This window comes from Clytia hemisphaerica, unplaced genomic scaffold (genome assembly GCF_902728285.1).
Source record: "Clytia hemisphaerica strain Z4C2 unplaced genomic scaffold, Clytia hemisphaerica genome assembly, whole genome shotgun sequence".
Lineage (NCBI taxonomy): Eukaryota > Metazoa > Cnidaria > Hydrozoa > Leptothecata > Clytiidae > Clytia > Clytia hemisphaerica.
This window is the reverse complement of record NW_027103555.1, coordinates 330,835-344,020: the sequence shown is the minus strand read 5'-3', so window position 1 is coordinate 344,020 and position 13,186 is coordinate 330,835. Positions and strand designations below refer to the sequence as shown.

General features: G+C 35.7%; 1 protein-coding gene across 1 annotated transcript; it reads right to left on the bottom strand.

Moving 5' to 3' along the window:
* Nucleotides 1–10,954: 10,954 nt before the first annotated feature.
* LOC136800441 (transcriptional regulator ATRX homolog) lies at nt 10,955–12,660 on the bottom strand. The gene is made up of 3 exons (XM_067057099.1): nt 12,374–12,660; nt 11,699–12,231; nt 10,955–11,509 (listed from the first exon to the last, which is right to left on the bottom strand). The coding sequence occupies exons 1-3, from the start codon at nt 12,644–12,646 to the stop codon at nt 11,032–11,034; spliced, it is 1,284 nt and encodes a 427-aa protein (XP_066913200.1). The 5' UTR covers nt 12,647–12,660; the 3' UTR covers nt 10,955–11,031.
* Between the last annotated feature and the right edge of the window lie 526 nt (nt 12,661–13,186).

Sequence of the window (13,186 nt, the reverse complement as noted above, 5' to 3'; positions counted from 1 at the left end):
TTTGTTAGTCAAATTTAAGTTCATTTAAGCATTCAATTATGTTATATTCACTCAATTAGTCATAGCCATTACTTTGTCATTTTTAAGATCAATTTCTCTAATTTATTGTTCTAATTGTAATTTTTCAATCAATCTTCAATTTGAACTAAGCAACCAGTTTTCCAAACGGAGCTGCCTCCAATCCTTGTCCTTCCCCAACAGTTAAAAAGTGCAATCTCCAAAAAAAGCTCGCATGATAAAGTAATTAAATGCTCTCATGACACTGACGGTTTTGGCTTCATTACCGTCACTAAGAAGTTACGTTGAAGTTGAAACTATGCGCCTTCTGGGTAAGAAAGAGGCTTATTGGCCAGCTAGAGTTCTCAGATATGGGGAGCTAGTAAACTTCATTACTTCCATTGTGAGGAACATAAGAGTGAAGAAAGACCTAATATCTTACCAAGATAGTGCTGAAAATGTAGTTGGGTTGCTCTTGGGGGGGGGGGGGTGGGGCAAAGAGGGCGAGCGAATGAAACTGCATTTTGAGGTAATTTTCGATGATCAAGTTCTTTCAGTTCACGATGTTCACATGTTTGCACTTTATCTTGCATCGGATTGTTTGGGGAATTCGTCCATAGTACTTAAGCCATTTCAAGATGTATTGAGAGAGTTGCAGGATGAAGACTTTCGTCTCAGACTCAGGGTTTGAGCTGATGGGGGTTGAATAGTCGTACCGTGTTAAGTTGATTCGATTCTGCTCGATTTCAGCAAAGCTTTCGACAAGGTTGACCATTCAAAACTTTGCCACAAACTTGAGCACTACAGCACCTGACCCCGAGAATGTAGGTGAAATTTGAATCACACCTGAAAGATGTAGATTTGCATTTTACAAGATATTGAATATTTTCAACGAAATTTTGAACTCCCAAAATCCTTTCCCAGGGGTTAGTTTCATTACTTTTGATAGATAGACCAATTTTTTTGGTCCTTGAAGTTGACTTCCATTTTGTTATAGCTCCCAGAATATAGGTTTGGTTTTATGGCTTTAAATCTAGTAATAGTAAAATCTTGATATTTTTTCAATTGGATTAATTCTAACAGCAAATCTTAGAAATGTTTTATGCGAAAAAAATATTCTAAAGAGCATTTTGTTATTCTGAAAATTGGATTTTTTTCACTTTTTAACCCCCAGAATGTAGGTGAAAAGATTCGGTTGTTGAGAATGGAATTTCGGTATTCATCGGAAATTATTGTTCTCTAAGTGAAATTCATACTTTCAACAACAAAAAGACAAAGATCATGCTCCTATCGACTTCCAGAATGGGTAAGCTGCACGATCTCGCTAACCCAACCCATCCGACCTTCCATATTCATCACACAAATCAATTGGTCGAAAGAGTTACCCAGAGTTACCGTATATAAACTGCTTGGTGTTCAGTTCGACGAAAATTTGAACTGGGAGGGTCATGTTAACAAACTTTGTCAATCGGTATATGCAAAGCTATATGTTCTTCGATACCTTCGTTGCACTGCATCGTATCGCTTACGTAAGCAACTCGCAGAAGCACTATGTACCGAGGATCAACTATTGTTGCTCGTTATTCTGGAACCTTCCGCAATATCAATTCAAAAACTTGATAAGCTTCTATGTCGAAAGCGCATCCTTTGTAACGCTAAAGTATTCAACAACTGAGGACGTATAAACCTTGGCTGGTTACCAATGCAACAGCGGGTTGAATTCGAACTCTTAAAACTTGCCCACAAGTCGATTCATCTGGAGGATTTCCCATCATACCTAAAGGGCTTCCATCTGAGAGCTGCTGGAGACCAACACGTAATGTTGAAGAGATTGATTCTAATTATGTATGTAATGTATCTGAAAAACTTTTTATTGGTAAGGCAAGTCGCCTTTTGAATGATCTCCCAAAGGCTATTCGGAAGAGGTTGATTCTATAAATTTCGCAATTCTTTAAAAAAATATTTATTAGATGTGAGTCTTGCAATATATTTGCAACATTAGTTATGACACTCGACAAATTCGACATTTCAACAATCACTACTACTACTAGTAAGACTTCTATCAACAACAATTCAATATCTCCACAATTCTCCAATCCAAGCTGCAATTTACTTCTAGTTTTGTCTATTTTCTTTCAAGTCTCTAGTCTCCCAAGTTGTCGATAAGATAATAAATATTTTATTTTCTATATTTCAAATTTGAATTATTATATTTCTAGTACTTCATGTTTAGCCATTTTTCAAGCAATCGAGTTTTTTTTTTTTACCTTCAATAGCCGATCACGATCTGACTTCTTTTTTTCACAAGCTTATTTTCAAGCATCAATCTCACATTCAACAACACTACTTTGCTCTTCTTTTGTTCCGACAAATAGTTATTGTTTAAGATAAATTTTTTTTTTTTTTTTTAATTGATTTTTAATTTATTTCATATTTCTCAATCCAATTCTAATGAATACTGTCTGATACTATACTTAGTCTCCACCATTTAGAATTTCTCCGAGTTCTAAGCCTTGCCTGCAGAGTTATATCTTTCAGAAGTGAATAGGCCTCACTGAGATATATAGCTCTGTATTTCAACTTGCCCAGATAGGGCAGTTGTACAATTTTATCCAAGCTTCAATTTATAATTTGGATCTCAATTCAGCGAATCAACTTTTGGTCGTACGTATATTTTTGCAATTGAAAGTTATATATAATTTCTTTTTTTTTACATAATAATTTATTTATTTATTTAGTTTACTTATTATAAATAGGACGAATAGCCATTGAGATATATGGAAGTGCCTGAAATACAATTAATAAAAAAAAATAAAAATAATAATAATAAAAAAAATAAACGCTGACAAAAAATTAACAAATATATTAATTTCATCGTACTACAAATGAGGAGAAATAAAAGGAAGGACGAAAAGAAGAGACAAGAAAGTTGTTTTTATTTTGTAGGTTGAAAATTTTGTGTTGAAATATGTGAATAATGTAACAACACCCCTGCCTCACAGCCCCGGTGGAACTTTTTCCCAAATCGGGTCCAAAAATTTCTACTTAAGTCCAAATTGGAATAGAAATTCTATTGCTCCAAACTTAGGCAAATTTTCTGATTGGGCTTGGGCCCCAACGGGTCTGGGACACGTCGTAAAAGCTCAAAATTTCAACATTAATCATCTCTCAGGTAGTGCTTTCATGTTATAAAAGTACAACAAACAAGTTTTATAAAATTTGACAGATTTTTTATGTCGGGTTATAAAGGCCCCCAAATTGTAGGTCAACTAACCCCAAAAGTTAGGTCAAACATTTTCGTCAAAATATCTAAATCAGAACAGTAAATATTGAAATGGACTATTTTCCCCATTTCCTTAGTTCATTAGGACTAAGAAAATACCCTATCATCATAACTTAATTCCAATAGATTTCGATTTAGAGAGGATTTATCTAAAAAATGTCTCAGTTCGGGTAATATCCAATCAACTTCCATTCAGATTTTCGTTAAGTTAAAATTTTCTGTCCAGAAATAATCAGTAAGATGTAACAGTATGCTCTGAAACAAATTTTTATGAAGTTGAACTATCGTTAGGGCTACAATGCTAAAAAATGAGAAAGCTACATTCTCGGGGTTTACTACATTCTCGGGGTCAGGTACTGTATGGAGTCAGAGATACGATTATTTTCAGATGATTCTTATCTCTACCGAACCATATCTTCACTTGAAGACATAATAACTTTACAAAACGACTTAAATAACCTCCGAATATGGGAAGACTTAACTTTTGCGTATAACTAATAAAACAAAACCATTTCTCGCTGACTACACCATTCACAATGTGATTCTTGAAAGTGTCGACAATGCCAAATATCTTGGTGTCATTATTAACAAACGCTTGAAATGGAATACACACATTGATATGGTTTGCAAAAAAGGTACACAAATACGAAACTTCTTACAGCGAAATCTGAGAGGATGCACCAAAGCCACCAAAATCAAAAGCCTGTAAGACGTACATAAACCTAATTCTCAACTACGCATCTACTGTCTGGAACCCTATCGGAGAGAGCAATCAGGGACTGCGAGACCGAATTGAAACGATACAAAGGAAATCTGCTCGCTTTGTTTATGCTGACTAGAACCATCACTCCCAGCCCAACGAGAATATTGAACGATTTAGAATGGAAAACCCTAGAAACTAAAAGGAAAAGTCGCAACCTTACAATGATGCATAACATCATTCACGGAGCAGTTGCAATTCCTGAGTTAAACTCTGGAATGATCTCCCTGGTGGACTTACGACAACAAAAGGACATTCATCTTTCAAAAACAAACTTGAAGACCACTTTGGTTAGGTCATTATTATTTTATATTTAATTTTCATCCCATTTTAATTGTATATCTTAATCGTAAAAATATTATTTAATTTTATATTATTTATTTAAATATTTATAATATTTAGTAGTCTGCTACCACATTATGCCTGCCCTATGCTTACCCCAACACCGAGGCTACTTCAAGTTTAAATTCTTTCTGCTAGCTTTAAGTACTTTTTTTAGTACTTCTCTATATCAAACTGTCGAAAGTGCTAACCGCACTGGGCTCAACTTCAGTGTTTTTAAATCATTCGTAGGCCCAATTGTAAAATTGTAACAAATTTCAACTAAAAACTCATGACCACCCCCTTAAAATGGAAATTTAAAAAAAATGAAAACCACCCACAGGGATTCGCCCTTGAAGTCCCCAGCCTGCCCCAAAGTTTTAGCCTCGTTTTGGCGAAAACTCGTCAGCACGCCCTTGAAAATGGAAATTTTGAAAGAATGAAAAGCACCCCCAGGGATTCGCCCGAGTACCAAGTGTGCAAAATTTCGGCTAAATCTGATTATTTTTGAAGTTCCCAGTCTGCCCAAAAGTTCTAGCCTCGTCTTGGCAAAAACTCATGACCACGCCCTTAAAAATGAAAATTTTCAAAAAATGAAAAAAACACCCCTAGATATTCACCCAAGAAACAAGTGTGCAAAATTTCAACCAAATCCGACCATTTTTGAAGTCTCCAGCCTGCCCCAAAGTTTTAGCCTCGTTTTGGCGAGAACTCGTGACCACACCCTTAAAAATAAAAATTTTCAAAAAAAAAAAGAAACACCCCCAGATAAAGGAACAAGTGTGCTAAATTTCAACCAAATCCTATCATTTTTGAAGTCTCCCGCCTGCCCCAAAGTTTTATCCTCGTTTTGGCGAGAACTCGTGACCACGCCCTTAAAAATAAAAATTTTCAAAAAAAAAAAGAAACACCCCCAGATAAAGGAACAAGTGTGCTAAATTTCAACCAAATCCTATCATTTTTGAAGTCTCCCGCCTGCCCCAAAGTTTTATCCTCGTTTTGGCGAGAACTCGTGACCACGCCCTTAAAAATGAAAATTTTCAAAAAATAAAAGAATCACCCCCAGAGAAAGGAACAAGTATGCCAAATTTCAACCAAATCCTATCATTTTTGAAGTCTCCCGCCTGCCCCAAAGTTTTAGCCTCGTTTTGGCGAGAACTCGTGACCACACCCTTAAAAATAAAAATTTTCAAAAAAAAAAAGAAACACCCCCAGAGAAAGGAACAAGTATGCCAAATTTCAACCAAATCCTATCATTTTTGAAGTCTCCAGCCTGCCTCAAAGTTTTAGCCTCGTTTTGGCGAAAACTCGTGATCACACTCTTAAAAATGTAAATTTTCAAAAAATGCAAAAAACACCCCCAGATATTCACCCAAGGAACAAGTGTGCCAAATTTCATCCAAATCTGATCATTTTAGCTCAATTGAAGTTGAGAACCTAGTCTCAAGCACCATCTATCACAGCACGTAGGCTGCATTCTTGGTTTTCCATTAATCATATTCATTCTTTTTCTCCTCGTTACTAAGCATTAATTGAAATTTTAAAATATTTTAATGCTCTTATTAACATCTTATTTATTTATTTATTTATTCATAGTTGTTAGCTGGTGATTACCATTTCGTGGATATGACTGCTTAGGACATCAAGGTTTTTCTTCAACTTACCCTAGCCCTAAGTGGAATGTCACATTTGAAGAACCATGATAGACTACATACCCCCGAGGATTGCCCGGATATTACCCCCGCACTGTTGATGATCTTTTAGCCTTGTACACAGGAAATGTGATTGACGATCGTAAAGAGGGTCGAAAGGGTCAGGGCGCTTGTGCGAGGGAGGGGGTTGACGATGAGATGAGTGTAAATGAGGATGATGATAAGGATGACAGTTTCCAGTGTGCTTAGGGTAGGTTAAATCGTCGTTCCCGCGGCAAACTCCACAGGAACATACACCACGCTCTGTTGTCTCCCATTGTCTCCTTAGATGATGTGGTTCCGCCAGTTCTTCACATAATGCTTGACGTTACGTTAAGACTGTTTTTGCTAATGTTGAAGAAATGCCAGTTGCTTGATGCAGCGGAATTAGCCCAGAAGGAGAATAACGAAAATCGCGATAAAGCTTGGCGTGAAGAAAGCGAAAAATTTATTGAACTTGAGGTAGAATTGCGCAAACTTGGCATTATTTATACGGACCGGTACAACTATTCTGAAAGAGTTGAAGCTTTTTTAGCTGGCGACACAAACGAAGTAATTGAGGTGGCAAGACATTTTACAAAGGGTAGGGCTAAGTCTAGGCACAGCGCACGAATCGAAATTCACAGATGTACAGGCATAAAATGCATAGTCACTGAAGAGGATGATGCCTATAATGGGTTGAATGCGAAATGTGTCATGTATGGAAGCAATTCTTATGCGAAGGTATCCCTGATTCAACAACAGCTGAAGTTCTCGACAATGAATATATTTTGTCTTCATGCACGTGGAACTTTAAATCTCTCCATGGACTTGGACCTCGCATAATGCATGGTATATTTGTCACATTACAATCAAAGTATAATCTTCGTTCTGGTCACACCTTGTCTCTCCCTTTATATAAAAATCACAACAGTGCCTTTGGAGTAAACACATTCGATTTTAGAGCTGCTTCTACCTGGAACAAATTACCATCTTCTGTCAAATCTCAAGAAAATTTAGGCTCTTTTGTAAGCGCTCTAAAGGATGTTTCACCCACATGCACTTTTAATATTTGTACATAGCTTTATATTTTATTATTATTGTTATTATTATAGTAATCGTCAGCCGTGCAAAATTACTCGAATCTGATTGGTTTAGAGGAGTGCAATTAATCGTTAATTGCACTATTACCACTTTTTGCACTCTTCGGCGGGGGGACACTTTTGTTCTCTTTTCTTTTCTCTCCCAAGTCCTGTGTCAGAGACTTTTTTTTACTATGTAATAAAATACAAAGACATTTTTTTTCTTCAATATAAAAAAGAACAAACACATTTTACGTTACAATAGCTTCTTTTAATTGAAAACAAAGAAAAATTACACTGCAATGTTTTCTTTTTAAACAAAAGAAAAAAAGGAGGTTTTCGAATGTTTACTGACGATTACCTCGGAATCGTATGTTTTGTCGTGCAATTAACGATGAATCACTCGTAACAAGGAGAAAATACCGTAATTGCACTCGTCCTTCGGACTCGTGCAAATTACTATTTTCTCCTTTGTTACTCGTGATTAATCGTTAATTGCACTCCAAACCATACGATTACTAGTACTAATCGTCAGCCGTGCGAAATTACTCGAATCTGATTGGTTTAGAGGAGTGCGATTAATCGTTAATTGCACTATTACCACTTTTTGCACTCTTCGGCGGGGGGACACTTTTGTCCCCTTATTCTTTTCTCTCCAGAGACTTTTTTTTACTATATAATAAAAAAACAAAAACTTTTTTTTCTTCAATATAAAAGAACAAAGAAAAATTACACTGCAATGTTTTCTTTTTAAACAAAAGAAAAAAAGGAGGTTTTCGAATGTTTACAAAAATATAAAAGTTAGAAAAAGATTCTTTTTCAAACCTATGATTTACTAATGATTATTTACTGACGATTACCTCGGAATCGTATGTTTTGTCGTGCAATTAACGATTAATCACTCGTAACATGCGATACACCAGAAATATTTCTTGTCAACTGTATTTAGTTTCATTTATGACGCTTCAGGGGGTGAAAATGCCCATTTTATTGAATTTTTACATAATTTGAGCAATTTTCACTGCTTATCTCGCCTAAAATATCTTTGAAAATAGTTCTAACTTGATCTTTGTGTAATATACTCTGGAAAATTACAATTCTGACTTGAAACTATCACATTCATAGTGCAACTGGACAAACCAGGGGGTAAAATTGTCCGTTTTAGTGGATTTTTATCAATTTTTATTGATTTTTGGGCCCATTTGACCCATAAAAAAGTATTAAGGTGTACGAAAGTTGATTTCTAAATACTGGAGACATTGATACTTTCTGATAGATAATAGAGGAAAGCAATCTGTGGTTTTCATTATCTGGCATCAGGGATACAGGTGTCAAATCAGGGGGTAAATATGCCAATCTCTAGTTCGCAGTTGCCTGAGTTTGGATGTTTTTTTTTGAGAAGTTTCCTTAAAAACCTAAATTTTTAGGATGGAAACCAGCTCTAACAAACTTTAAATTACCATTCCATCATTTCTTAGTCCGTTTAAAGACAACCAGCTCTAACAAACTTTAAATTACCATTCCATCATTTCTTAGTCCAACATTTTGATGCTTTTAACTGAAGTTACGGTTGCATAGGGGCAAATTGTTTCGCTTACACTTTTGCCACTTTTGCCCTTCTTCCCACTTCTGCCACCATCACGTTGAAACATTTTTAAAAAGTGTGAAAAGTGGCTCCTTCAGCTAACTTGTGCCAGGCAACGTCTAAAACCAAGACCACATTTCTTTCAATAAAGGCCCGAAACAGTGGTCCTTCTAACAAAAATCCCTCATCCGTCGAAAGGCTACGCGGCCTCACTCTAGGTCTTTACTTTACATTTTCAATCGGTTCAGCATAAATTATGCCGTCTGCCATCTTGCGAATAAATTTATTCTCTGGTTACGTCCATAAATTATGTAAAAAATGTAAACAAAAAATCGAAATCGAAAGTGAAAAAAGGACTCACAAGTATTTTGTTGTTGCTGGTTAAAAAGTTACCACTTAAACACAAACAATCAATTATAATATGATGTCAAAACGTAGACAAATCATCTCAGCTCTTGCTCTAAGTCTATTTGATGACAATGAAATGGAAATATTACGAGAAGAGCCAAGCACCTCTAAAAAACGAATGGTTATGGCAACTACAGCTGCCTTCTCTGAGATGTTGCCTGGTTGCTGCACCAGAGAAAAATACAGTAAACATAAAGAATTCATACCTTTCATCGATACCTACCACCCGAATACAGCAATGTTTAGAATGACAAGATCGACCTTTGACACTTTACTGGGAGCAATTTGCATGGATGAGATATTTTTGAAACAAAATAGTGGAGGTATGTATGTATAGTTATGTATATTGGATGGTATGGATTTTTTTGTGTAAGGGAGAATAATTTTTGTTAATGTCTAAAGCATGCTGATGCTTATTCTAAACCCAATCTCACTCAGTCAGGTTTAGTTGATACACGGCCACAGCCGAAAAATATTTTTGAATCGATCAAAATTTGGAAAATATTTTCATTTTTTGCAGGTATGGAGATGACTGCAGTCAAAGACCAGCTGTTGATGTTCCTCTGGTATGCTGCAACACAGGACAACTTCATCCGCCTGGCAGATCGTTTTGGTGTTTGCACGACCACTGCGACATTAAGTGTTGATAGGATTGGTAAAGCAATTATCAATAATCTCAAGCACCTTATCAGATGGCCAAGCAGAAATGAAGCCAAAGAAACCATGCTGGTATTTTCAAAGAAGGGCTTGACCAAAATAATTGGTTCCGTTGATGGCTCTCACATACCGATCAAGAAGCCAACCAAAGATTTTGAAACGTATTACAATCGAAAAGGATTTTATTCGATTAATTTGCAGGTAAATATATTCATGGAGAAGAAACAAACATTTTAATTTCAGCACTTTTTCATAATTCTAAAGTGAAAGTTTAAAGAATTTTGCCAAAAAGAGGTGGGAAAACCGGAAAAACCGTGCCTTTTGATTCATCGATTTTTTCACAGGCTGTAGTTTGCCTGAGAAGTCAAAAAAAAAATTCATTTTATATTTCAGGCAATATGTGATCACAGGTTAGCATTTATTGACATTTACTGTGGTTGGCCTGGTAGCGCTCACGACAGCAAAGTTTTTCAAAACTCAGGAATAGCGATACAAATTGAAGAAAGCCCTGAGACAATGTGTCCAGATGGAAGTTACATTCTTGGTGACAGTGCATATCCCCTCTCCCCAACCTTATTGACACCTTATAAAAAATCGGGAAAGGGACTTAATCCTGTCCAGCGACATTTCAATTATGTCTTATCTTCCACACGTGTAACCATTGAACGTGCATTTGGTCTCCTGAAAGGAAAATTTCAAAGACTAAATCACATCGAAATGGACAACATTGCAAATATTAACCAACTTATATATACATGCATCATAATACACAATTTTTGTATTTTCCACGAGGAAGATAACTCCTTTGTTGTTATCGAAAGAGAAGCGCATGATGACGCTGATGATATTGAAGATGTTCCACGTTTCGCAGTGGGCTCCAGATTAGAAGACTATCAAGCTTATCGTGACAAAATTGCTGAAGAGCTATACTTGGATTCTTGATTTTTTTTTTGCATTACTTTTCATGACATGACAATAATTTTCAAAAAGTTGAGCAATAATTAATAAATATTTTTAGAATTTACTGAAATAAATTTTTTGTACGATGTTAGAGAAATATAATTTCTTCACAATATGATTATTAACTATTGTAACTTATTTATTCTTATTCTTTAATGACAATTAAACTTGTTAATTCACATATTGTAAATATAAAAAATTATTTAAGAAATAACTTACAACTCTTATTGGAATAAAATAAAATCATGCTTCGAAAGGAACAAGTATTTTCAAAAAATTGTACACATGTTTAATAAATCATGATATCATCAATCATCCCAATGGTCCTCATCCGAAGGTAACTCCTTGTCTTTTTGGTTCGTTATTGCTTGTAGTAGCCCTTTCAAAATTTTGTTTTTTTCTTCTGCTAGTTTTTCTAATTTTTCGAACCGTTTCTCTAGTTTCTCTTCTCTTTCCTTTTCTTTTTTTTCTTCTTTTGTTGTCCATTGGTCAAGCCAGTTCGTCAAAAAACGCGTCGATGACTCTACTGTAGAAGTGTATTTTCTTTTCTTCGGCCTTTCGTGATGCTGTTCCGCGCTTCTTTGTTCAACAGATTGTTCCTCTGTAGGTACCACCGCATCATTGGTTAAGTTTTCTAATGAATCAGTGTTTCTGAAGGGCGCTACGTTTCCAATTTCATCCACTGGTTTGGTGCTTGGTTTTCTGCTCAGTATTTGATTAAGCTCGTCGTAGAATTTACAAGTGACTCTCGTCGCCCCACTCTGTTTCCGATTGTTGATCATCACCCTAAAAGACACATAAATATCCTAAATTTAACGAATAATACTGACACATGCTTTTTTATAATGTATTTGGCTGATTTTCGGAATTTCCCTAGAGTAGAATTAAACTTGGGAGGTGAGCATTTTTCTTACCACTTGCCTTAATACCCCTAAGCGCCCCTAAGATAATAAGTAAATAAGTAAATAAAATTACCCATTGTACGCTTTTGTCAGTGTTCGCCACTTTGTTTTGCATTGTGTAGCTGATGGTACCGGATTTCCAGATTTAATCGTTCTTTTTATTCCCTGGTGGATCATTTCCCAAACTTCTTTCTTTCGGTATCGTCCTGTATGAAAATTCTCGTAATTCTTTTCGTATTCATTGATGAAAACGAGGGTGATAGACTTGCTCCATGAAGCAAACTGCCCAAGACCTTTTGGTTGCTCTTCCTCGATCATGGGAACGTCAGGCTCAGACTCACTGTCGGATTCGGTATCATGATCAGATTCGGATTGTGTTGGTTTAGAAAGATTCGAGGTTGTAGAGGATGGTGCCTTGTGTGTTGCGGATGTCGTTTTGTGCGTTTTAGAAAAGTTAGGGATGTAGCGTTTAGGCGTGGCAATGTTTATTTTGACGTTCGTGCTATTAAAATCGACAGTTTCTTCGGTTTCTTCATCCTCGCTATCGGAATTGTGGAAAATTAGCCGTTTGAATTTAGATTTCTTTTCATTCAGAGGTACCTCGGCCTAAAACAAGAAGATATAGTTACATTATTTAACGGCCATTTTAGGATCTTATACAGGGCAAATTAATCCTCCAGAATTCGATAAGAATTGTTCTTTTAAAAAAATTGTCAATATCAATTATAAAAAAATTCCAAATACTCACATTTTTCAAAGATTTTTTCATGGATTTAACTGCTCTTCTCACTTCAGGATCTCCAACTTTTGATGACTTATTTTTTTTTCGTTTTCTGTTTTCTGTTTTTTTTTCTTTATTTTCTTTTTCCAAGTAATTATTATAAATATATCCTGGAACATTCATTTTCAACCCTAAGCCTAAGGCTGTCAGGTCGGATCCATTGATCGTTGATAACGAAGATTTTGTTGACTGATTGTCCTGGACGGTTGCAACGTCGGTCAATCGCTGGAAACATTCCATATTTATTGATTTGAAGATTTTACACAGAATACACAGATAAAGAACGCTCTATCTATCTATCTTTGTTTACTTTTCAAAATTTTTTTTTGTTTACAAATAAGCGCCCCATTTTTATTGTTTTGATTACATCATAGCGACGGATAATTAATGCGAAATTAAAATCAAATTTATGCGCTCGAAAGCTGCCATTTTGTTTACCACTTTTCACACAAACTGCGTGAAACAAATCAAATTCGACTTTTGCTTGGTGAAGATTGAGAATTTACCACTTTTAACACAAACGATCATTTGGAATCAGGTGGCAAAAACGTAAGCACTTTTACCACTTTTACACACATTTTGTAGAAACAATTTGGAACCTGGTGGCACTTGGGGCAAAGATGTGAAAAATAGCAGCGAAACAATTTGCCCCATAGTTACAGTGATTTAGCGTCACTTTGTTAGCTGTTGCTCTGAAATTTCTTGTATTGCTTCTCAGGACCTCCCAAAAATGGTCCCTACTAGCAGTGTATTAAGTACAATTATTATCTGGAGTCTGGT